Source organism: Argentina anserina, chromosome 1, assembly GCF_933775445.1.
Source record: "Argentina anserina chromosome 1, drPotAnse1.1, whole genome shotgun sequence".
NCBI classification, from domain to species: Eukaryota; Viridiplantae; Streptophyta; class Magnoliopsida; order Rosales; family Rosaceae; genus Argentina; species Argentina anserina.
The window spans coordinates 24411581-24437407 of record NC_065872.1 but is presented as its reverse complement, the minus strand read 5'-3'; the positions used below and the strand labels follow the sequence as shown (position 1 = coordinate 24437407).

General features: G+C 36.2%; 4 protein-coding genes across 10 annotated transcripts; 1 reads left to right on the top strand and 3 right to left on the bottom strand.

Moving 5' to 3' along the window:
- Nucleotides 1-311: 311 nt before the first annotated feature.
- Nucleotides 312-4337, bottom strand: LOC126784929 (uncharacterized). 7 transcript variants are annotated; one of them, XM_050510487.1, is made up of 5 exons: nucleotides 4197-4337; nucleotides 2221-2482; nucleotides 1346-1833; nucleotides 1016-1247; nucleotides 312-926 (listed from the first exon to the last, which is right to left on the bottom strand). In XM_050510487.1, exons 2-5 carry the CDS (start codon nucleotides 2420-2422, stop codon nucleotides 460-462), a joined length of 1389 nt encoding a protein of 462 aa, XP_050366444.1. In that variant the 5' UTR covers nucleotides 2423-2482; nucleotides 4197-4337; the 3' UTR covers nucleotides 312-459. The 7 variants fall into 7 exon arrangements, with proteins under 7 accessions (XP_050366444.1, XP_050366438.1, XP_050366468.1 ...); XM_050510481.1 differs by having other exon boundaries at nucleotides 2221-3834; nucleotides 4197-4323; XM_050510511.1 differs by having other exon boundaries at nucleotides 1016-1217; nucleotides 2221-3834; nucleotides 4197-4323.
- Nucleotides 4338-5825: 1488 nt separating this feature from the next.
- LOC126782518 (glyoxylate/succinic semialdehyde reductase 1) lies at nucleotides 5826-13242 on the top strand. Its single transcript, XM_050507777.1, has 9 exons — nucleotides 5826-5944; nucleotides 6026-6143; nucleotides 6483-6593; nucleotides 6667-6768; nucleotides 9398-9499; nucleotides 10625-10740; nucleotides 11667-11745; nucleotides 11858-12028; nucleotides 12990-13242. Exons 2-9 carry the CDS (start codon nucleotides 6039-6041, stop codon nucleotides 13086-13088), a joined length of 885 nt encoding a protein of 294 aa, XP_050363734.1. The 5' UTR covers nucleotides 5826-5944; nucleotides 6026-6038; the 3' UTR covers nucleotides 13089-13242.
- Nucleotides 13243-14885: 1643 nt separating this feature from the next.
- LOC126804804 (uncharacterized) lies at nucleotides 14886-16103 on the bottom strand. Its single transcript, XM_050532010.1, has 4 exons — nucleotides 15968-16103; nucleotides 15381-15745; nucleotides 15228-15234; nucleotides 14886-15127 (listed from the first exon to the last, which is right to left on the bottom strand). Exons 1-4 carry the CDS (start codon nucleotides 16101-16103, stop codon nucleotides 14886-14888), a joined length of 750 nt encoding a protein of 249 aa, XP_050387967.1.
- A 7034-nt stretch (nucleotides 16104-23137) lies between these two features.
- Nucleotides 23138-23844, bottom strand: LOC126804791 (uncharacterized). The gene is made up of 2 exons (XM_050532008.1): nucleotides 23768-23844; nucleotides 23138-23672 (listed from the first exon to the last, which is right to left on the bottom strand). The coding sequence occupies exons 1-2, from the start codon at nucleotides 23842-23844 to the stop codon at nucleotides 23204-23206; spliced, it is 546 nt and encodes a 181-aa protein (XP_050387965.1). The 3' UTR covers nucleotides 23138-23203.
- Nucleotides 23845-25827: the final 1983 nt, after the last annotated feature.

The window sequence follows — 25827 nt, the reverse complement described above, 5'->3', positions numbered from 1 at the left end:
CTTATACGTATTAAGTTGCTAAAAAATGGGGACACTTAAGAGTTATATGTGTCTTTACTCTCTTAATAGGAACACATGTTAAGATATGTCCCTAAATCAATGAATTTAGAGACACTAGTACATATGTCCCCAAAACAAATGTCCCCTTAGGCCTCTTTTCTAGTAGTGCAGTAGTCTAATTGATGGGCTACACAGAAGTTTATCATTTCCCCTGAAGACAAGGAAAAAAAAAGAAGAGAGCCAGACAACATACTGGAATCTGACAGCAGCCTTAAGACTACATTTATGATCAAGATGTAAGATCTTCACAATATATGCAAACACCAATTGCCTGGTCGTGCTAATGTTAACATTAAAAATTGTAATAAGTATGATCAAAACAATTATGACTTGACCAAAGAAAATGATAAAATCTCAGATTTTATAATTGATATGATACAGTAGAGGTGTTACGAGCGGTCACCACTGATCCCATCCATGCATAAAGTGATACCACATTTCTGAAGAAATTGATTCTCTCATAGAAAACGCAACCTGCTCTTGTACCAAAGAAGCCAACCCGGTATCAGGATGTTCATCGACATCATCATCCACCGTTAAACATTCCATGCTGGAAAACAGCCAATCATTTTTCAACTCACGTCGAATGTAATTATGTAGAACACAAGCAGCTATAACTATATCCCTTTGGGTATGAAAAGCATACTGAGGAGCAACTTGGAGGATAGGAAACCTAGTTCTCAACAAATGGAAAGATCTCCGGATGACATTACTAAGAGACGAGTGTCTGTGGTTAAATAGCTCCCTTGCATCTCTAGGTAACTGATTAGCACCTCTATATTCATGGATATGATACCTGACCCCTTGAAATGGCGCAATAAATCCTTTCATATTTGCATATCCAGTGCCAACAAGGTAATATTTACCTGCAGATAAGTTTATGATATTACCTTAGTCACAAGTAAAATTTATAATTAAATAAAGTATATATCTACACATCATATCTGTGGCCAACCTTCAGGAATATGTGGAAAATTCTGATGTGGATCGTCAAGAACTGCTCTCAATACACGTGAACCTGCAGCAGAGCCTTCCCAACCAGGATAAATGAATATAAACTGAAGGTCAAATGTGCAAGCTGCCACCACATTTTGTGAACAAACACCTTTCTTATTACGAAAGCGGGATTGATCTTTGGCCGGTACCTGGGCAGGAATCTGCATTCCACCAATGACTCCGATACAGTCCTAATTAGATAGCAAGTTAAAGTGAATGGAAAAAAATCAATACATTTTAAAATATAAAAAACAAGTGTCTTGATCTGAGTACATAACAGAATACAAACCTTGAAATAAGGATGAAATCTGTGATTTCCAAGGATTTCTGGAGGAGTGCTGGGCTTTGGAGTCTGTAAAAATTCACGTGAAAGTGACTTGACTGCCTTCAACACATTGTTGAAATGACGGCTGATGGTTTCACCTGAGTGATGAAACCTCTCTTGGATTACTCTGTTCCGCTCATTATGGCCAACAATATTCAGAAATATTCCAAGTTGCTCCTCTATCATAACACCCGCGGTATCACGCAACAAGCTTCTTTGACGAAGAATGTCACACAATTTGTGAAATACATTTTTATCCATTCGAAACATTTCCTGGAACACAACATCATGACCATTTAGCACCTCTGTCATAAATCCACATCCTTTACTTGGTGACAAACTATGGCAAGGTTGCCTGGAAATACTGCTATAATAATGGTACCCAGCAGCTGCTGCAGTTAATTCCATCTCATCCAGTTCTAAGTCGAAATCATCCATTTCAGCAGATGTATCTGCAAAATAACAATTAAGATACTACAAAAGACAAATCACATGGGTAATGAATATTCAAACACAACCAAAAGTAAACCAACAAAAGGAACCTAGAGCTGCAAAATATCAAATTACTGTAATTATAAAATGAAATTACTCCAAATCAAAGTGATACTAGTTACAATATTCAAGGTTTCATAGCGAGCTTAATACAATCCTTTAATAATTTTCCACCTACACAGCAAGAGAGAGAAAAACTCGGCTCACACTATACAATTAGAGGAAGCATTAAACTTGCACTGCAACCACAGTAATTGCTTCTCACTTTTCAGAGAGATTAAAGTTTCCCTCACATTAGCATTCTCGAAATAGATCCAATGCAAGAAAGTAGATCTGCTCATCAATACCTATCATCTCATCCAAGATCTTTATGCACTTGCTTATAGAAAACCGATCCTCGTTCTTCATAATTGCAGTTGTCCTCATTTTGGAAGCAGCAGCTAAATCTAGCATAGCATCCACTATAGCATCACATGTAGCCTTGCGACTTCTCTTTCTACGCCCTAAATTTGATGGCATCCCAGACTGATGCTTGTTTCCATCTAGCATATTTGCATCACATCCCCAGAGCCCGAAGAAGCATCCTCATCCATGAAATTCATTTTTCCACTACCAAGACACATGCGTCAAACACTCAATAAGTCCAACTCAGAATTCTGACTCAAGCTTTATCTTCTCCAAAATGAAATACAACCCATACTCGTTCCATCTATCTCTAATGGTTATAGTCCTCAGCCATGAAAAAATTGGTGAGATTAACAGATATAGGGAACGTGAAGGAGGATACTCCACACATCATCATTGCAATTTCACTACATAAAGAACACAGTTTCACATAATGTGGATGAATGATATAACTGAATATGCATGACAAGTGAAAAGAAAAACAAACTATATTCGGACATGAAAGAAAGACTCTTTTAAAAAAATCAGCTTTTGGTCTGCCCTTTAAGAATTGGTCAACCTGGAGGCTTAAAATTATTACCTATCTTATTTCGTAGATTGGAATTGGAAAGTCTAACTGTCTTGATAAGCTCAGTTTAACTCAACTTTATGGTATTCCTCTTTGTTTTTAAGTTAACTTGTGAGATGAAGCACCTTGACACTGAAACAAATGCCTAACACCACTTTATACGGCACACCAATAGCCTTTCATCAATTAGAAACCGCAATATTATACATATATATAGACACAAAACAAAGACTCTCATCCATAAAACAATTGAAATAAGTAGCTGCATTATTCCTATTGGCACTAATCTGATCTTATCTTCCAAATTTATTACTAATCATTGACACTAGGCAGTGTTGCATCTAACACCTCCCGTGTGCTAAACTTCCACTTATGAAATCAAATCCTTCTATGACCAACTTGAGGACAATCATAAACAGGGGAAGAACAAGATGTTTGTGCATAAAAGATAAAATTGCATTGTACAAAATATTGACAATCATCATCTTCATTATAAGAGCTTCATGCGTGCAATATAAGAGGCATTGTCCCTTAAGCTTTCCTTCAATCACCAAATGCGACAGCTCCACTCACACATTTGGTAGAAAATGTGGTGAACCTGCTTTTGTCACTGTAACGTGCTTAAGCAACCACATTCAAAGTTACCAAGTTTCTGACTTGCATGGACAGCGAAGTACGACAAACCAAACACCGCCTGAAAAAAGATATGTTGGAACAGTTGGGTAAACAGTACATATGACTTCCCAGGCAAACTCGACGAGGAGGTTTCTTTTGTAGAGCTTTCGATGTCCTTAATTTGCAATGTTCTTTCTCACATCAGTTTCACATGCAAGTCATCTTTACACTACAAATGACAATAATCGCCTCTTTCATTCTTCCGTTTCTTCTTAGCCTTTGGCACATTTTGAAGCAATGTGACCAAATCCTTGACACTCAAAGCACCTAGCTTGCTCTATCGAGTACATCTTTTTCATATACTATGGATAACCTAGAGGATTTGTCAAACAAATAGGCGCAGTAAGAGGGGGAGGGGTAAGTCTGGACCATAGGCAGAGGAGGGAGTTGGCCTTGACAAGGCATTATACAGTGAACCAGAGGCTAACGTCTAAATTGAATATGATTAAAGTTATGCTAAAACGAAATTGGCAAAGAAAAAGCTTCACCTAATGAATATGGTTTCTTGTATCAGATACAGAAAACAATTTGAAATATTTAGTAAACAGGAAAGGGAAAATGCGTTGAGTACATGATTGGATCAACAGAGACGGAAGAAAGAAAAGCAACTAAACAATTACTCAAAACGCATCGAAAATTGAAAGAAAAACAAAGGACGGAATGATGGATTCATACCTAGCAACTGTTTGGGCGGGGCGGAGCAGAGAAGAAGTGAGTTCCAACTTGAGGTGGATCGACGGCACAGACCAAACAGCAGGACACCGACCTCACTCATACAGGGAAGAACAAAGCGGTCGCTGGGCTGGGCTGCACAAATCAGTCAGCCCACAGTGGTCTACTTTTACTTTTTATAATCTCCCAAAAAATAAATAACGAGAGCTTATGAGATTTTCATTTATTTTTGACAAAATTTTAAAAATAGTACATGAAATTTAGTCCACTAATAATTATAGTTACTTAATTTTCAAAACTATCACATTAGTACATAAATTATCGAATTTGATACACTTTTGATACATTCTGTTATCTAATCCATTAGTTTGTATATTTTTCATCATATTATTAAGGGTAATTTCGTCACTTCAGTGATAAAGAGAAGAAGAAAAAAAAAAGTTTTTAAGACCCATATCAATTTTACTCGTTGTAGATCGACGCCAAACTCACAAAAGAGATGGTTGGTGGAGATACCCACTAACTAGATATAATTATATTTAGTTGTCACAGTCCACCTCTTTCTCTCTCATTGGAGTACTTGTGAATCGGTGACAAGGGCCGCAAGAATTTGGGCCATTGATGTGAGAGAGCCGTTGTGAATCACACTCTCCTACTATCTTTTATCGAGTCGAACCCAGATCTAGTCGAAAATCGGGATCATTGCTACCACCGACCCTGTATTGATTGAGATGTTGACTTTTTCTCTTTTCTTCTTATCTTCTCTTTCAACTAATTTCTACTAGTTAAATTGTAGGTTGTCAACTATGGCAGATAGAGTGGAAGAGTTATGGATAAAAAAAAGAGGGAGAGAAGATCAAAAGAGCGCAGATTTGGAAAAGGTGATGAAAAATGAGACGGGATGAGTTTATACATTTGTACCTAGGAAGCACGGAAACGCGGGGGAATGTGTCTTTCCCGCTTCCGAAGCGGAACCATACGGAACCGCCCGAAAACGCGAGTTTTCCGAAAAAGGTGTTTTTGGAAACGCGAATTTCTAATAAAATAAGGTTTTTTATGTTTTTTTTTCTAAAAAATGAAAGGTTAGACCTACTTTCGTCGAGTGAAATGACTCATTTTAACATATTTTCGACTCCCGCTGAGTCGCCGACCCTCCCTCCCTCTTATTGATACTTAGATCTCTCATTATATTTGTGTTTTTTTGAATGTAGAACACTAAGTTATTTGAGACTCTAAGTTACTTAAATTAAAAATTTGTTATTATGTTTATTTTTTGTATAATATATATATATTTATATATAATTTTTATTTCGATGTTTTCAAAACGTACCCGTTTCTTAAAAAATGTGAAAAAAACGTTTTCGCATTTCCAAACATTTCACTTCCATGTATCCGTACCCGATTCTGTGCAACCTAGATTTGTACTCTTCATAAATTTGATAATGACATACTGTTATTAAGTGGTTGACGGCGTGTATTGAAGTTAGGTCAGATTCAATAATTCATGTAAAAAGTTAAATAATTATAATTATTAATGGACTAAAGTTCTTATACTGTTTTTAAAAGTTACCTTTATTTTTTTGTTTAGATTTGAAAACAAAAATCACGTGGAGGAATGCCAGTGGGCCGGGCTCCAAATGGGTAGGATGTGAGGAGGAGGACAAATGTCTGAGAATAATTGAAGTAGAAGGCATCAATCCTCTCAGAAAACGACAGCCCCAGAAGTGTCCCCGGCGTCAACCAACTAATCGGTAGCAAATTCTTTTCTGGTAACTAAATCTGGGGTTATCGTTGTATGGGCTAAAATTTCGTATATAAGTTTGTGGTTGTAGAATTTGGTGGAAGATGGAGGTAGGGTTCCTGGGGCTGGGAATAATGGGAAAAGCCATTGCCGTGAATCTTCTCCGCCATGGCTTCAAGGTTACTGTTTGGAACAGAACTCTCTCTAAGGTAATATCAACTACTGTTAGCCCTTCAATCTCAGTCCACTTCTACTTGTGCTGATTATGATATTTTCTAGTTTACTAGTTCTGCCACTTCTACTTGAGTTGGCAATGATATTCCTTGTTTCTGGGTTTCAAACACATTTGATCACAATCTTAAGCTCGTTTCATATATATTTGAAACTAATGTACCTACAATAGTTGAGTAGTACCTCGTTACAAAATCTGTAATCTAGTTGAGAGCTCGATGTAGATCTGTTTCTTAATCAAAATCCTCTATATGGTCAGTACAGTGAACTAAGACTAACGTCTGACACATGTTCCAACTTGAACACTTCAACTGCAGTGCGATGAACTCGTGGAGCATGGTGCTTCTGTTGCAGAAACTCCTGCAGCAGTAGTTAACAAGTGCAAGTACACCTTTGCAATGTTATCTGATCCTTCGGCTGCTCTTGCGGTTTGTATCTTTCACTTTGTTATTTTGAAACTTCATTTACTTAATTTTACTAATCATAGTGCAAAATCCTTAGGTTGTGTTTGGCAAGAATGGCATTATTGAGCATATGTCTGGTGGAAAATGTTACATCGACATGTCTACAGTCGATGCTGGTACTTCTTCACAGATTAGTGAGGTTTGAGTTGCATACTAATCCTATTTCTTCCTCTCTTTCTTTTCTGCTGCAGATATTGCATGTATCACACTTCAATTTAAGGGACTTTAGTATTGGTTAGCATATGCATTATTATCCTGCCTATATTTGGCTAGCGAACAGTGCCTACCTAACCATCTTCTATGTCTCTTTTCAGCCTACATTGCTTTTTCTGTCAAAGTGTAAATTTTCCGAAAATTATATAGATTACATTTTAGTCACAATTAGATACCATTATTGGGACTGAACATTAAAACAGAGACTAACTTTTGTTTTTTCTATGTTGTAAGAATTTTTTACGATGCTTATATGATCTTTAGAGAAAAGAATATATTAGATATAGGTACTACATTAGAATTACTGCCAAGATATGAAACAAAATAGATTTTCTATATTCTTGTAAAGAAAAGATAGACAAAATAGTATTCTACTTCACTCTGGTACCGCTCTTATCTATGTAATTTGTGAAGCCAATAAAAAAATAGAGCCAGAACTGTTAAAAACTGTAGTCCCATTAGTTTGGAAGAAAATGAATGTAGAATAAGAAAATTAAGAATAAGAGATAGAATTAGCATCTGACCAATAAGATTCGAGGACAAACCTGGTAACATCACACCAGTAGCTATTTGTTTGCATATCATACTGAGAGGATTTAGGTGTCAAACCTAGGGCTCATTTGCATCATACAAATTTGAAGTGAACCAAAAGCCTTCAGTTTTTATTAGCTCAAATCTGCCCATCAAAGACTACAAAGGCCTCTATATATAGAGGCTAAGACATTTTTTGAATAACTAGAACTAACTAGTCCTAATATCCCTATGCTTAAAAATTCTAATAATAAAAGCCTAGCTTTATTTGAACTTTCCAGTCCAGTTATCAATGAGTTCCATTTGTAATTTCATCATTGTTAGCCGTATCATTCATGTTGAAGTTTAAAGTTGTATGAAGTGATAATCCACCTTCAGAAAATTGTGTGTGGAATCATAAAATCCCTATAGAAAATTGCTCGTTTACAATGCTGAATCTTCGTAAGAAATGAATATCATATCACATGGATAAATGTTTTTTGTAATCTGTAGTTGTTGACTGATGCTGGATTAGTTTGAATTAGCAACTATATGATATTCTTGTATCTGATGATTTGTGTAGGACGCTAGTGTGTGTTTCTGAATAAGAGTTGTGCAAGGTCATGAAGTTGTTGGGGAATAAGAATATGCTACCAAGTTTTATAGGAAACTGTTTAAATCAAATTGAAATGGCTAAATGAAGTTAAAACTGACCAAGTAAATGTTCTACGATGACAAAAACCAAGGCTTACTAATTTGGTTTTGACAAAGAATTGAAGAACAAGAAAGATGTCTCTCAAATATTTTTGAAGTTCAAAAGAGAATGTGATGTGCTCTATAAGTTTTATAACAAGTTTTCATAACGAACTTGGGTAACTGAGTTCTGACATTAGAGTAATCATTAGGATTTGAGTGTCCGCATGCCAGAAAGAATGGTTAGATTTGTTAACTGCATATGTTTTCATCTCATTTAATAATTTTCCAGTTATGGATTGTTGTTTGCATGTACTGAAATCGAAAAAGAAAAAAACGATTAAAGTACTTAATGCTGTGGCACTTGAAAAGACAACACACTCTCTCAAGCTTTATCAATATAATGATACTGTAAATATGATTGTAGTGTTCCATTGAGTTTGATTGTATATACCATCTTGAATTATGCTGTGACTTGTTAACCGAATAACTTAATAGGAAGGTATGATCAGAGAAGTTTTACATATCAGTTGGGTTGTTACCTATAATGTTCAGGCGATTACAAAGGAAGCTAGTGTGTGTTTCTGAATAAGAGTTGTGCAAGGTCATGAAGTTGTTGGGGAATAAGAATATGCTACCAAGTTTTATAGGCAACTGTTTAAATCAAATTGAAATGGCTAAATGAAGTTAAAACTGACCAAGTAAATGTTCTACGATGACAAAAACCAAGACTTTCTAATTTGGTTTTGACAAAGAATTGAAGAACAAGAAAGATGTCTCTCAAATATTTTTGAAGTTCAAAAGAGAATGTGGTGTGCTCTATAAGTTTTATAACAAGTTTTCATAACATACTTGGGTAACTGAGTTCTGACATTAGAGTAATCATTAGGATTTGAGTGTCCGCATGCCAGAAAGAATGGTTAGATTTGTTAACTGCATATGTTTTCATCTCATTTAATAATTTTCCAGTTATGGATTGTTGTTTGCATGTACTGAAATCGAAAAAAAAAACGATTAAAGTACTTAATGCTGTGGCACTTGAAAAGACAACACAGTCTCTCAAGCTTTATCAATATAATGATACTGTAAATATGATTGTAGTGTTCCATTGAGTTTGATTGTATATACCATCTTGAATTATGCTGACTTGTTGAGTAGCACTTGAAAAGACAACACACTCTCTCAAGCTTTATCAATATAATGATACTGTAAATATGATTGTAGTGTTCCATTGAGTTTGATTGTATATACCATCTTGAATTATGCTGTGACTTGTTAACCGAATAACTTAATAGGAAGGTATGATCAGAGAAGTTTTACATATCAGTTGGGTTGTTACCTATAATGTTCAGGCGATTACAAAGAAAGGTGGTTACTTCCTTGAGGCGCCTGTTTCAGGAAGCAAAAAGCCTGCAGAAGATGGTCAGCTAGTTATACTTGCAGCTGGGGAGCAGGTAACTGTCATTCATATTGTCAACTTGTAGTTTGTATCATTACATTACAATGATTATATGGTTTCAGCTCCGTTGCATCATATAGGGAACCCCTTTATACTTCCAACTACATGTAACTGGACCATAAGTGTATGTTCCTTTTTTTTTTGGGTTCTGTTATCTTTTCATGGGAAATTATTTTTTTCGGGTACAAGTATGACAACATAGATTTGATGTTCTTGTATAAACATTTTTTGACACACACACACACATGCACAAAGATGTTACCATTTTTTGGGAGTTTTAAACTGTATGTGAAATGTGCTTAATCGGCACTTTGGTTCCAACATTGACAAATTACCATTAGTACTGAAATGACCACTGTCTGTTTGGGAAGCTGCTGGGAGCGACGTGTCTGAAGCTGGTGATATGTGCTGCATATTGTTTCCCTTCTTTCTTTTGCTTCGTGAATGTGTGTGTGCCCGTTCCCCCGTGTGCCTAATTTAATTTTATTATTATTGTATCAATGCAAGATATTCTTTGATTTCCTCAACAACAAAAAAAATAATTTCTGCTTGAATATATAGCTTTCCGAATTGTCCATAGGAAACTATGTTGAAGATCTACTTAAGAGTCCTGGAACGTATAAGTTACTACTTACTACTTGTATCAGTTCAGGACATGAGCTTTTTGTATGTGATTTAAGCCTCCCTCCCCCACCTTCAAAATACAAATAAGCTTGCAACCCTGGCAATATGATTAAATTGGCACGGAAGAAACAACTTGTGGTATTTTGGCTTTCTTCACCTATAAAATAGAGAGAAAATCAAGCATAAAAGATAATGACGGGAGCAGGAAGAAAAAAATGTAAAAGATCATTCCCTGAAGACTATCACAGTTCCGTTTCCTGTGGGAAGAGCTGCTAGATTTGATAATTTCTATGATTACTTGAACTTTATTCCTTTTCATAAAGTTAAAAGCTTTTTGAGACTGCAAATAATTATATCATCTGTTCTTTGCTGAACCTGTATGTTGATAACTATACTTTAGTTTGAGTATATGCCTACTTTGTATGCCACTTCTTGGTGTGAGTTATGAATTTGCTTCTGTATATAGCTTCATCATCTTACTCATCTATAAATGTAGGCATTGTACAATGAAGTGATTCCAGCTTTTGATGTCATTGGAAAGAAGTCTTTCTACTTGGGCCAGGTTGGAAATGGAGCAAAAATGAAACTCGTCGTGAATATGATAATGGGCAGGTAATTATTCCTTTCTGCAAAAAAAAAAATGATGCATAATAATATAATGGAAAATATTTGCAGCTCTCTTTTGTAGAAATTTGCAACTACATGAGAAGCATATTTTTAGTAGGGATAAGCTATATGCTTATGTATTAGCGAGTGAAGCTCAAAAGCAGTGTCCCCTGTTGCATTGAACTCTGTAGACTATGAGCGATGAAAGGAACAGGAACAAAGCAGGACAGAAACTAAGTTCTCTTCACCTGAACATTATATATGTGCATACCATTGAAGCATATTTTTAGTAGGGATAAGCTATATGCTTATGTATTAGCGAGTGAAGCTCAAAAGCAGTGTCCCCTGTTGCATTGAACTCTGTAGACTAGGAGTGACGAAAGGAACAGGAACAAAGCAGGACAGAAAATAAGTTCTCTTCACCTGAACATTATATATTTTTAAGAATATTAGGCCTGTTGGCCAACTTGTCATAGGTTGAAGGCCTTTGATTGTTGTTGTTATATTTATTTTGTAATAACCATGTGAGTTTGAAGTAATTCTGGAGGATTATGATTCAGTTTTACGTATTATGTTATCATATAGTTTGTAGTCTTAATGGTTTGCCAAATTGCATGTAATATTTCTTTGATGGATAAGCTCTCATTTGACAATGTCAGGACATTTATTTGTTTCCCATAAGAAAACCACCAATAAGTTACCAAAATAATTTTGTAATGACGTAGTGCATCAGTTTTTAATGTTTGAAGAACAAAACAAATATAACACAGGCCAAAGACCATAATCCCCTGCAAGTTGACATAACAACCCAACTTGACCCTTGTATTGTAATATGTACATTTGTATGAATTAATTTCTTTTGTGAATCTCAACATTATTAATCATAGCTGAAGCAATTTCTGTTATATATAATGCTATTCTCTCCACTGCAGTATGATGAATGCATTTTCTGAGGGACTTGTTCTTGCTGGTAGAAGTGGACTGGATCCTTCTGTTCTTCTTGACGTTTTGGTGAGTGAAAATTGAAACTTCCGTTTACCACTATCAGATCCTTCATTTTAGCAGAGTTATAATTTTGTTCCTCCAGGTCTGCCCCTTGTGTTGATAAGTTAATATCTGGCAGGATCTGGGTGCTATTGCAAATCCAATGTTTAGGTTGAAAGGACCTACTATGATTCAGAGCAGCCATTCACCTGCATTTCCTTTGAAACACCAGCAGAAGGACATGAGATTAGCTCTTTCCCTTGCCGATGAGACTGCTGTATCAATGCCAGTAGCTGCCGCAGCTAATGAGGTTATACATGCTCTCCATTCTTTTTAAGAGTAGCTTAACCAGTCACAATTTTACTATATCTGAACATCATCTATGCACGTTCCTTGTACATACTTGGTGAATACGTGTCTCCAGGTGCTCATAATTTAAATATGCGGAGAGGCTGAGAATGATCCTTAAATTTCGACCACAACTTTTAAAAAATTGAAAACCTACAACCGAGTTGTTACATGTCATCTCACATTATCCCGGATGTGATTATCTTCTGTGAGCCTAAAGGATAGTCCTTAGTGTGTCAGTGCTCACCGTTATATGTTTAAATTCAGTCATGTGTGTATTTTTCTCAGTCCAATTATTTCTTTGGTGAATCAAAAATTTAAGATCCAAACTTTTTGACGGAGAAATTGTGTAGTAATATTAGCATAGTAATTAGCAGCCTGCCCATTTTATTTGAAGCTATTGCTTTCTGTAGAATTGAGATGTTATGATGGTGACATTATTACAATGGAAGGGAGCTTCTCCGTTTTGGACTGTTGGAACTCATGCCGACACGCCCAAATTCCATATCAAAGGTTTCTAATTTAGCCTACGAATCCCTGTCCATTTCAGGATTTTCAGCTAAATTTACTTGACCTCCTTCAATTTCACACTTCAAAAGGTCTTGTGCCCCTGAATTTTTAATTTGAGTTCATGGCCCTTCTACTCTCTGATCTGATCAATCATAACCATATCTTTTCATGAATTGTTGTGTGCCAATTCCATTTGAACTAGTGTTTGGCCTTGTATCATCCAAGAAAACACACTATTTACCTCATCAAGGATAAAAATTAGCCCGATCGACTGGTCAAGCTAGCATTTTATGGACAGAAAAACTAATTTAGTGGCTACTTTTTGTTGGAATTTGGTCAATACTATTTCATTTTATTTGCTGCTTTTCGCTTTTGTTGGACATGGGAACTAAATCTTATGCGCATCTTTTTAGGCGTTCAAAAAGGCTAGAAGCATGGGGCTAGGGGAACTTGACTTCTCAGCTGTGTATGAGATTGTCAAGGCTGTTGAACCTCCCTCTCAGATCAGCTAGGCGAGCTCTCTGTCTTATAATGCATGGTTTTGTAAGCATACACTATTGTTCTTCTGTATCATAACCATTAAATTTCCTCATAGACAAATGATTGTCACATATAATTTAGATGCAAATAATAGCCTTGCAGCTACCCACCACACTATTCACTTTATCGTTTTCTTTTAGGGTAAATTTAGTCTGGTACAACATACAAGTATCGTATGACCAATTGGACAACTTGGTACGTGGTCTTCAGAAAGATATTGTTTGATACATGAACTAGGAACTAGTTTTGTTATGAGCCAAATTCACGGCCTGCCACTTATAATAGGAGATTGGCGAAACTAGACCAAATGGTACTGAGCAATATAGTTTCTAGATCTAAGTATTAATGTTCATTTTTTAATTAAATTAAGTATTAATCTAACATCTACGTGAAATAGTAAAGAGCAAAATGGTAAATTAGTACCAAGTGACAACTCCAATAATAAAAAAGTCAACAAAATGTATTTCAATTATAAACTAATCATCCCAATTAAATGGAAATTAGAAAATACTTAACTAGTTTTAAACAAAATTAGAAAACAGTTACTTTTAATTTTAATCTGACTGTTTTGTCCCTTCTCACGCTCCTCCTAGCCTCCTCCTCCTCTTTAGTGGCAACTCCAATTATAAAAAGGTCAACAAATTTATTTCAATTATAAAATTGTCATCTCATTTAAATGGAAATTAGATTATGGTCAACAAACTTTAAACAAAATTATAAAACAGTCACTTTTAATTTTGTTGTGACTGTTCTGCCCCTCCTCAGACTCCTCTTCTACAAGCAATGATTTGGTCATCCGGCGACGGATTTGAGTGTGGTTAGTAGCATTGGAAAGATCTCTCTCCTCCATTTCATTTGATACCAAATCCACTCCAAACCGACCACCATATAAGACGCAGCAACCCTCGTAAGGGGCTGTAGTTGTCCATGATGGTTCTCCAAGCTATTCCAGCGAAACTAGAGCTCAATATTATCTTCATTTTGAGCATATTTATACTAATCTCCTTTGAATTTTAACATAATTTCACAGATTTTAAACATTTCTTTCAGCATGTCACACTTGTAATCACACTACATGTCACATAGCATGTCACCTTGCAGCTACAATATGGACATTGTGACTATCATTGTATCTGGTAGTGTGACAACACTTGTGACTATTTTCTGTGACTATGTTGTGACAAGAGGAAAATGTGAAAGAAAAAGGAAGAAGAAAATAATGACTAGAAATATCGAACATTATGTGATTTTTTAATACTAGTTAGCTGCACTACTAGTCACACTAATGTCTAAATAATGATATCCAAACACCAACCCTGATGTTAGCAAACAGAATACTAGTTAGTTACATTACTAGTCACACACAAAATTCGTCAATTATACTACCAGTCACACTTCTTATCACACAAGTCACACTAACATTGTTATGTGATGGGTAATGTAATCAGGTAGTCACACTACCATTGAAAATGTATAGCTGTGATGGGTAGTCAAATTAGCAGTCACATGCTAGCAGGGCCGGCCCTGTGGAGAAATAGGCTCAAGGCGGAAAAACCGAAAAACATTTAAGGCCCCAAACATAACTTTAAATTGAAAAGGTCAAAATATTATTGAATAAATTTTATGTATCACTTAAATATGACTCGTCTTGCATTTTTAAATGCAAAAGTACTAATTAAATCTGAATAATCAAGTTGTTCAACAATATCCTTTTCAATGGATATCATAGCTAAACCACTCAATCTTTCTTGTGACATAGTAGACCGAAGTTAAGTCTTGATCAACTTCAGTTTTGAAAAACTTCTTTCAGTAGAGGCAACTGTAACTGGTAAGGTTAGCATAATCATGTAAGCAATCCAATCATGTGGATAACAACCTTCCACTTCTTTTATAAAATTCAACACATCAATAGCTCTTTTTGCTTCATTGGGTAAATCCTGACTCAACATTTGCAAGTCATGATATAAAGCATCCTTATTAAGATCAGAATCCTCATCATCCTTCAGTATATCTGCAAGGTTTTTACAAAATTCTTCAAAGTGTCTCTATCCTCCGACCTCAACTATGTTATGTATATAGTTAATTATTATATTAAATAATTATGCAAATACTCCTAACCTGGTGATGAATGAAGAAATAGCTTGATCAACTATGTATAGAAAATAGTTGACTTTGAAGGATTCTGCAGCTGATTGTATTATCGCTTCGCTAGAACTTTCATCAAATTGTCTCGTTATGTGAACTATCCTTTTCTCAATGAATACCGGTTCAATCCCCATTTCATTTGCAATCTCTTTTGCTTCAATCAAGGACTCCGCAAACCCAGTTTCTCTGAACTTGTTAAGAAAAGAAAGAAGACATTTCAATTCTTTGATGGCAGTATCAACATGCATATCTTCAGTTTGTAGAACTTTACTGACATTGTTAACAACATATAACAACTCATACCATATAACCATACCTAATAAGAACTCAAAGCTCTTAAGATTATAGTTTGCTAGAGTGTCAGCATCACTTTTGGTCTTGATATCTTCTTTACCATTTACTATGTGAAGAAATGTCTGTCTTATTTGTGCAGCTTGATACCTTACTGCTTTAACACTTTCAACACGACTTTCCCAACGAGTTCCTGATAATGGTTTCACAGTAACTCATGTTACATACTCTGTAAAAACTTGCCACCTCTTTGTAGAAGTTGAAAACAAACAATATATTTATTGTATAACACCAAAAAAAGACTCAGCTTGGCGGCAACAATGAGCCATATCAGAAATCACAAGATTCAAAGAATGACAAGCACAAGGTGTGTAAAATGCTCTTGGATTTATTTCAAGTAGTCTACTTTGCACACCTTTATTTTTCCCCTTCATGTTGGATCCATTGTCATATCCCTGGCCTTTTACGTCATATACATTAAGTCCAAGATTCTTCAATGTAGTTAGAAGTTCAATCAATAGCCCGAGCCCTGATGTGTCACATACCTTCATCACCAAGCTGCCCCACAAGATTTTTTTTGCAAATAATTTACAACAAAAGCAAAAAACTTTATCCAAAGAAATTGAATATATCAGCCACTTTCTATCTCGTTTCTCTCTATTTGGTAACTCTTTAGATTTATCTTTTGGAAAGATCATACTACTATCTCTTTTTGGGCCTCTTTCCACCAAAAAAAATATAATATTATGGTGTGTTCTATTCCATTTTCCTAGATCATCCATGTCAAAATGAATTTCCTCTATTGAACTTATAGTGTGCACATCTTCATTCTCGGGCTGATTTGACTATGTAATGTGTGCATCTTCATTCTCGGATTGATTTGGTATTGTAATGTGCGCGTCTTCATTCTCAAACTGATTTAGCTCTGTAGTGTGTGCATATTCATTCTCAGGCTGATTTGACTCTGTTGTCTGAACATCTTCATTGAGAATTTCATCGTTTTCCTCATTGTCTGATTGATTTAGCTGTACCGCATCCTCAATATGATGACCATTCACCACATGCTCTAGTTCCTCATTTATATTCTCATTCACAACTTTACTTGCTTCTCCTTTGTCAATGCTAAAAAAATTCTTAATAGAATCAACTTGAGGCTTATGTAAAGTTTGTCTTCTATCTCTCTCTCTCTCTTCTCTTTTGAGACCCTGGTTTGCTCTTTTTAACAGTAATAGGAGCCATGGAACAACTTCAAAGCCAATCACAATCCAATAATTTCAATAGATAAATCTTAAATAATATCATATACAAAGTCTCAGACAAATAATTTAATGAAAACAAATAAAATAGAAACACTGAGAAACCTAAACAGTTAAACCCTAAAACCAAACATGGAAACAATTCAGAAAAAAAAAAGCTAATAGATAAAAATTAAAGAGAAGTTTTAAATACACACCTATAAACTCTCGATACACACCCCTATCATTCAATAATTTAAATAACATTTTGCACGTATGTAGAATGACCAAAATAGGTACATGTAATAATTCAGAAAATTAAAAACAAATTAAATGATCAAAACTAAGAATTTATTTTTAGAAACAATTAAAATAAGAAAATTTACAGGGAAATTTAAATTAGTATATATTTTGATAGAAAATTATGTGGGAGATTCAAACAATCAATTCATTCCATAATTTTCACCGAAAAAGATCACTTCTATTTTTAGAGTTCCAAACAAGGTAATTCATGAAAAAGAATTATGATTTTTCATCTTTCATTAAATTTCATCTTCATACATTCTTAACAAAGAAAATGTTAATCTTCTTCAAACAATCAATTCATCCCTTTCTCTTATATATATATATATATATATTCTTCATGTTGCTTATCATTTTATGGTTAAAGAATTTGAAAAAAAAACAATTGCAATCTATAATGATTCGTAAGAACAAACAAGAATCGATATGAACATCTATACGATGTTAATATATATATATATATATATTAATATACTAATCACTGTAAAAAGTAGCCTTATATATCTAATAATGACATATTTTGTGATTTTTTAATTCAAGTGTATTTTAGGTTTTTGATGTGGTGTATTTAGTAAAAATATTGTAATGAGAATTGAAATATGTGGTGTATTAAGTATGGATGTGTATATAGAGATTTGAGGTGTGTATTTAAAATCTCTCAAAATTAAAAGATTATATGATACATACATGTGATGAAAATTGCAGACTTGTATAGGTTTGAATTAATGAAAAGAAAGTGAAGAACTGTAGAAAAAATGAGGGGCCGAGAGAGATAGGCCGAGAAAGAAAAGAAGAGCAGAAGACGATGGAGTCATGGAGAAAAATAAACAAATTTGACTTGATTAGGAACAAGCTTGCTCACGTGCAATCTCCTTATATAGGTTTTAATTTTTTTTTGGTAAGCAGTTTTTTTTAGGCCCCCCAAAAATTTGGGCCCTAGGCTTGGGCCTAATGGCTCTCGGCCTAGGGCCGGCACTGAATACCAGTCATACACTATGACTAGTAATGTGATTGGTGTTGTGACTATCATTATGACTCGGCATGGTAATTTGCCAAACCCGTAATTCTAACTCTACATCCAAAATCTTGCTTTTCTATAACCAAAGACGGACCCATCGCAACTCCACTTGCTTGTCCAATCGCACTGCCAGAAAGTCAACCACACAACCATGGAAACAAAGGTAGAAGAAGACATAGATATGAGGTTTTCAATTATAGAAAAATCGGTAAGTAATGAGAGAAGAAGCCCAGAAAATGGAGCCCAAGTGGCAACTCAAAGTAGTCACATATTAACGAGCCCAAGCAAGAATGATGACCTTATCCTCTCCACGCACCTCCAATGTCATCCCCGCGCATGCGACATCACAAGTCGTCTAATCTGCTCCTCTGATGTTGTTCACGCGCCTCATTCCGACATCATGTCCGCGCGCCTTTGAAGTCATCCAGTCTTACACCTTCGACGTTGTCCTCGTGCCTCCCACGCCATCCCCGCTCCTATGTCGTTTCCCCTTCACCTCCTTCGCCGTACATGCCCCTCCGAAGTCATTAGGTCTCTTCGCCTCGAGAGATAGAAGAGTTTCGGTTACCTTTTTCTTGGAAAGTAGTTGGGTTGCAAATCTGGTTTAAGAGATTAAATTAGAGTAGTGGCAATTCGTAAATATCATGAAATTCAAGGGCAACACTTTATGAGTTCTTTTAAAATGACTTTTTTATAATTTTGAAATATTGTTCGAATTTTTAATAATAACCTGATTCAAATGTGACTATTTTTTAAGAACCCTAAATAGAAAAACTTAAGTTTGCTTGATGAGCGTTCACTATGTGTCGTCATCATTCAATGGGCATAGATTATATTTGAGTTATATAGAACACATAATTACAATTTATGGGTACTAAGGCTCTCTTTTATTCTCCTTCTCTCTTGGTGTTCTATGCTCTAGGATTAGAGATTTTGTCTTTTTCATGTGCGTTGTGAAGTTTTCTATTGGCATTTTCTACTTCAATGGCACCATGCCTGGCTACCAAGTAATTCTCACCAATTAATCTCAATAGCCTCAAGTGCCCTGCAAAAGGATCTGTAGCGTCGCGCTTTGACCTAGTCAACAAACTGAATACAGTCTGTGTGTGGTTTTTGATTCCTTTTGATCTTAGGCTAGTACTTGTGATATCTTAGCACGCTAGTAGAGGTGATATCTTGCAAAGATAGGTTTCTCTTAACCTTCGCAACTAAGAGGGATGTGACTTGTGTTAAAAATGCAGTCCATGAGGTTTTCAAGAATGATCGGCGAGTCTCAGAAGAGATTATCAATTAACCATGTCTAATAATCCTTAGTAGTATAGGATAAACAAGGATCGCTCTTAAAAACTGGGAAACCAAGGCAACGGATTTTAGATTACGATAAAATAAAATTAAGCAAACTAAAGATCAATAGCTAAAATAATTGGGAATTTAGAGTTATGAAAATTGAAAGTAAAAGAAGGGAAAATCATAATACAAACAAGTTAAAGACGAGGATATCCACAACCAAACATGGATCAATCAATCAAGTGTACACATTTTAACTATCATATCATAATAACATGAACAACAATGAGTACACATTCTTCCAAATAATTTCGGTGAAGATTTGCTTGAAATTTAAAAGCACGTGCAACCTAGAGGATATGATGATGCTTGCATTCTACTACCCCATTTGGTCGAGGCGTATAAACACAAGAACTTATGAGAGAAAGAAACTCAGCCCCATTGTCACTGCGTGAGACGACCCACCCAAAGTTTCACCTTGAAACTTGAGGTAAATCGTGAAACAAAATGGAAATAAGCCTGATTCAAAGTTAGCCAGTGAATTTAAACAAGCTTCTTCTTCTCTTCAATTCACCTTTTCCAGAACTTCTATGATGGAGCTGACACGACAAGAAAACGACGACGTCATAATGAAGCCCTCACCATCCGCTCCATGTTGAAAGATAGCCTGGAAGAAGGAGAAGCACAGGACACAGCTTCGTCACACAGAACGAGGCCTAGCCCTAGTCGGTCTTCATTGTAGTTATCCCCCCTTCAAAGTTCAAACTGATCTAAGACATATATATACCTTAATTCCAACAGCCTAGATTTTGCAGATTAAAAGATTTAACTGTTTAGATAACACTAAATTTCTAAACTCTCCAAGTCAAGTGTAAAAATTAAATACCGCAACTAGTTACCAAAAACAACATATAACTTTTGGGTCGGGGCGTTTCATTGTGAATATTTTTAATCCGAGATGAAAATTGAATGGATGCAGAAGAATAATAATATTTCACCAAAGTTTGAGCTTCATATGTCGCATTAGAAAAACCCAAGTAAAAAACGAGAGTAGTCATCCACAATATTGAAAAGAAAGGGGCCACAAAGAGAAGAATGTTTCTAGGGACCCTAAATATCACAGTGAATCAGATCAAAATGTATACGTAACGAGATAGAACTACTACCAAAAGAGAGACGACTCTGCTTCGCTAATGGACATATATCGCAAACATGATTGGTATCGGAAGTGAAAGAATCATTTAAAAATTACTTAGCAATATAATCTAGAGGTAGAGACTAAATATGACCCAAACAATGATGTCATAGATTGGAAGATTACATTGTGAGGTGATCGACATGCAGGCTGAATGGTTGATCAATTATAAGGTTTAAGATTGATTTTCTATGCCATTAAATAGTAAAGACCGTTGTGTTACTTACCCAAACAGTCGTCTTCCCCAAAACTAAATCCTGCAAAATACACCAATTGAATTTAACTATACTAATCCCATAGAACATAAGTTTGGTTTTTCTTTGGTTGGCAACAAGATAGGAAGAAAGATATGAGTTTTCTTCTTATGAGCTTATAGAACGAGAATCTGAAAACAAATGAGAGTACATACACGTGTACAAATAAAATGTAATTTATTGATAATTAAGCGCGAGGTTACAATCTTTGTGAACTCCTCTGATTCTATCTCCGTATATAACTTGGCTCAAGGGTGACGTGCATTTGATCTTGAGAATTTCAGTTTGGATTTGATTTGATGAAGAACGAGCAATTTGATAGCTCGATGATTCTTCGTGGATTTGAGTTTGGATTTGGATTTGATGAAGAACGAGCGATTTGGTAGCTTGATGATTCTTCGTGGACTTGAGTTTGGATTTGGATTTGATGAACAACGAGCGATTTGGTAGCTTGATGATTCTTCGTGGACTTGAGTTTGGATTTGGATTTGATGAAGAACGAGCGATTTGGTAGCTTGATAATTCTTCATGGACTTGAGTTTGGATTTGGATTTGATGAAGAACGATTGATTTGGTAGCTTGACGATTCTTCGTGGACTTGGGAGACTTCGGGATTTCTCGAGAGTGATCTTGCTCAAGTGATTTTCTCTCTTCTTCTCAAGTCTCATTCTCTTCATGTTGAAATGGGTATTTATAGTGTCAAGACTTCTATTTTATAGAATATTTTAATGACACTATAATAATAAATTTCTTTAATTGTATATTAAATCAATATTTATTTTCTAATTAATTTAAAATTAGTTATTCTCATTATAAATTAAACAGAAAATAATTGATTTAACTATAACCGTTAAGGAATTTATTAATTTAATCAAATTTCCGATTACCATTTCGAATCGTCAATGACATTTAATTTTCCGATTTACATCGGGATCACGTAGCTTCGATTACAATCAACCATTTATGTGCTGACACGAGTTTTATTCGGATCTGCATCAACTTTGTTGACTTTTGGGCCACATGTGCAATTTTATCAGGTTTTTTGTCGATTTAATCATTTAATGAAGATGATTTACTTCATTAAATTTCATGTGTCTACAAATGCCCCCACTTCAAGTCGTGTTATAGACATGTCGTCATCACGTGCCAAAAACGCAGCTTGAAGTATGCACTTTGATTTGGAGAATTTGTAGAGCTAGCTTTCGAGGCTCTGCAAATTTTGTAGTAATCTTTCTTTATGACTTCCGAGATTTAGTTCGACACGAAGAGAAATTATTGACCCCTTCGTTGATTTATTTTATTTGTGAAATAAATGTTTCCATCCTATCATGATCTTCCCACATGTCATGAGCTTTGGTTCTGTAATTGATGGATTCATATGTACTGAACTCTGTCCAGCATATAACACATGAAAAGTCCTACAAAGGACCTTTGGTGGCATGCTCTCTTTCCAACCCGATTTCGAATTTCTTTTATGCTTCCAACTAATCTCATGTCACGGCATCATAAAAGTTTGTCAAAAAAATTCTGCTACCCCTCTTGCCTTTCTTTCTTTTTAAATTCCCTTTCTTTTTTTCTTCTGGACTCATTAGTTGGTCTTGCGATTCTTTTATGACTTCACTTCGTGTCAGACACCTTGCCTCCAGTTCTGCATTTTCTGATGTGAGGTTACCCACTCATAACAAGACTTTTCGGTGGACTCTTTATACTCAATAAATTCAGCACTTCAAACCTTGAAATTGCAGTTGATGTCGATCATAATCATCTCTTGCTTGTTGCGGGTCCGTTTTAAGGCTTGCAATTTTCAGTGGCCAAAGTATCTCTATGCTTTTTCGTCCACCATGATTAGACTCACAGGCTTTTGTATTGCCACCCTTTTTACACGGACCTCCATCTCCACACTCATATATGCTACCCCATTGTTGACCACCAATAGCAACACCAGTTTTTTTAAGTATCTCACAAACCATCTTTTCATTAAAAATCTGTTCAGCCGAGACTGGCCATGTGTTTTGAGACAATTGTGGGCGAGAATGTTTTAACATGGCCACATGTGGTTAAGCACGTGGAGGCATCATGAAGTTGAGTTCCTTTTCTCTTTGATACAACACATCAACCTCAATAATCTAGTAACATGATTACATGATGGAACCTGAAAAGCTATATTGTCTATTAGTATAAACCAGAAATTGAAGAGAAAGCTAAGAAAAAGTAGAAAAACACTACATCCTTAAGAACCGGAAACTAGGCTTGCTAGAATTACAATTCATGGGACTCATCTCCACCATTTTTTCCCGGGACTTCACTCAGCTTCCACACCAGTCAAGCTCAACCTTGCCAAAGTACTCAATCTCCCTCCTCACAACAGATCCCACGGTTCAACATCAATTAGCTCCTTAGCTGCAAGTTTCGCGAGCTTTGCATCACCGTGAGTAGAGCAAGCATAGCAAGAAACAACAAAGAAAAACAGAGTCACAAAGTCCCTAGCAGACCACTTATTGACCACTTTGGCCTCCACCCTCATACTCTTGGCCCTCCTCAGCGCATCCACCTCCTTCAACAGATCAAACTCCAGCCCCTTCTTCTTTAACTCCTCGATACATTTCCCGAGAAGCTTCTTGTCCTCCTTCTCCCTCTCCATCAACTTCTCCAGGTGGCCCTCCGTGTTGGTCTTGTACCGTATCGCCCAAAATGATCCCGAAAGAGAACAGAGAGAAGGGATCCATGACCGGCAGCAAGCGAGGGTGTGGCGATCGGAGGAGGAGGAGGAGGAGTTGAAGAGGAGGATGAGGGAGATGGAGTGGAAGAGGAAGAAGAAGATGAAAAGCCTGAAACAAGAGAAATAGGTGCAAGTCAAGTGTTAAAGAAAAATGAGGTGTTGAAACAATTGGAAAGTCTACCTTTCCAACTTAGCATCTCTAACTTGATGCAATTGCCAATATCAACAAGATGCGCACTTGTGAAGTTGCTTATCGACGTAGGAAAACACTCCACAATCATGAAGGAATTTGGCGCATGTGATGCATATTGTAATACCATTCACTTCACAACTAATGATCTCCAATTGGGCTCTAAGCCACATAATCAGCTTCTTTTTGTGACAGGGTACATGCGAGAGCGGAAGTTGAATTGCATGCCCACATAACTTGCTTAATGATGAAATTATATAATTTGTATGCCACTATTGAGTATCCAACCTTGAGATCACACTTTCAACAAACCAAGATTGTTTTCTGAGTGATTTGGATGAAGATGCTTTGATGATTCCATTGACGAAACCCAATTCTTGGGATACATAAAGATAACATGTATGTTGCCTTTTCGAAGAATACTAAGATGCTCATACAAGAAGTAGAGTGTTGAGACTGATTGAATTGATACTTCCACTAGAAGTATAGTGCAGAGGCTTATGAGAAATAATTCGGCTATAATGATAGCTGTGATGCAGGATGAAATAATTGTATCTTTATTGAATGATATGGGGGCCTATATATAGGCATTACAAAATCACAATCTCATAGGATACGGAGTCCTAATCTATTACAGAGATGATAATCTATCACCTAACATGAAACCTATTAGGACACACAAGGGTAGAATAGTAATTTTCCCTGAACACTCCCCCTTGTGTCGCATGCCTAGGTTGCACGGCGCACAACGTTGCCTCGGTAAAAACCTTGTTAGGCAAAACAAAAACCATTTGGGTAAAACAAAAGCTTGATCGAAGGGAAAAAGAGCACAATGCACCAACTACTTAAAGATCTTAACATGTGATGTACACTCCCCCTGAAGTCTACCAAACTCTAAAGTTCCGATAAATGACACATGCCAATGTTCTTCACATCTTTCACAAAAGTAGATTTAGGCAAAGACTTAGTGAATAAATCCGCAACATTGGATTCTGAACTCACTTGATTGATCTGAACATTCAAGAACTTTTGTTGTTGAACATTGTAGAAGAACTTGGGCAAAATATGCTTGGTGTTGTATCCCTTGTTGAAACCTAACTTTGTCTGCTCTATGCAAGCAGCAGTATCTTCATAAATGCACGTAGGTTGATCAGTTGTAAACTAATCCACAAGAATCACGAATATGACGAAATGAGTGATCGTAGCCAAACACATTCTTTAACTGTTTCATGGTGAGCGATGATCTCCGCGTGATTCGAAGAAGTATCAACAAGAGTTTGCTTCGTGGATCTCTAAGATATCGTCGTATTCCCAATGGTATACACATAACCGGTTTGAGAACGAGCTTTGTGAGGGTCAGAGAGGTACCATGTGTTGGCATAACCAACTAACAAGTTGTTTAGAGTCTTTGCATCGGGGGAAGGAGCTACACGGGACCGGTTGCTGCTCTTGGCACCGTGCATGGTCTCCACGCCATGGAGGCCGGCGGCGTCGCTGCAGCGTACGGCGGCAAGGCCGGGGTCGACGGTGGTGGTGTGGGGAGATATCGTGGCGGTGTTCTCTCTGCAATAGGGGTAGAACAATCCCATGTCAAGGGAACCTTTCAAGTATCGAAACAAATGCTTGATTCCATTCCAATGACGTAGCATAGGCGCGGAGTTAAATCTAGCTAATAAGTTCACTGCGGAAGATATGTCTGGTCTAGTGCATTGAGCAAGATACAATAGTGCCCCAATTGCAATAAGGTATGGAACTTCAGGACCAAGAACTTCTTCATCATCCTCTTTAGGACGGAATTGATTTTTCTTGATATCTAGACTTCTGACGACCATGGGAGTAGACAATGGACTTCATAGATCCATATTGAAATGTTGAAACATCTTCTGCGTGTAAATCGACTAGTGGACTAAGATACTATCAGCCCTATGCACAAGCTCATGGACGAGACAAAATTTTGTTCTCCCTAGGTCCTTCATCTCAAATTCCGACTTCAAATAAGACACGGTCTCTTCACTCTCATCAAGAGTACCAATTATAATCATGTCATCAATGTAGACCGCACCAATGATGATGG

Bases quoted from the DNA above. Each gene is read 5' to 3' on its own strand.
- LOC126784929 (XM_050510487.1), bottom strand. From the start codon at position 2,422: ATGCTAGATGGAAACAAGCATCAGTCTGGGATGCCATCAAATTTAGGG. The intron at 1,834-2,220 runs GTATTGATGAGC...GTTATTTTGCAG, and splicing joins GATCTTGGATGAGATGATAG to ATACATCTGCTGAAATGGAT. The intron at 927-1,015 runs GTTGGCCACAGA...ACTTATCTGCAG, and splicing joins TTTTCCACATATTCCTGAAG to GTAAATATTACCTTGTTGGC.
- LOC126782518 (XM_050507777.1), top strand. From the start codon at position 6,039: ATGGAGGTAGGGTTCCTGGGGCTGGGAATAATGGGAAAAGCCATTGCC. The intron at 11,746-11,857 runs GTGAGTGAAAAT...AATATCTGGCAG, and splicing joins CTGTTCTTCTTGACGTTTTG to GATCTGGGTGCTATTGCAAA. The intron at 12,029-12,989 runs GTTATACATGCT...GCATCTTTTTAG, and splicing joins TAGCTGCCGCAGCTAATGAG to GCGTTCAAAAAGGCTAGAAG.
- LOC126804804 (XM_050532010.1), bottom strand. From the start codon at position 16,103: ATGAAGGTATGTGACACATCAGGGCTCGGGCTATTGATTGAACTTCTA. The intron at 15,746-15,967 runs GTGTGCAAAGTA...AACCATTATCAG, and splicing joins CATGAAGGGGAAAAATAAAG to GAACTCGTTGGGAAAGTCGT.
- LOC126804791 (XM_050532008.1), bottom strand. From the start codon at position 23,844: ATGATTGTGGAGTGTTTTCCTACGTCGATAAGCAACTTCACAAGTGCG. The intron at 23,673-23,767 runs GTTAGAGATGCT...CTCTTGTTTCAG, and splicing joins GATATTGGCAATTGCATCAA to GCTTTTCATCTTCTTCTTCC.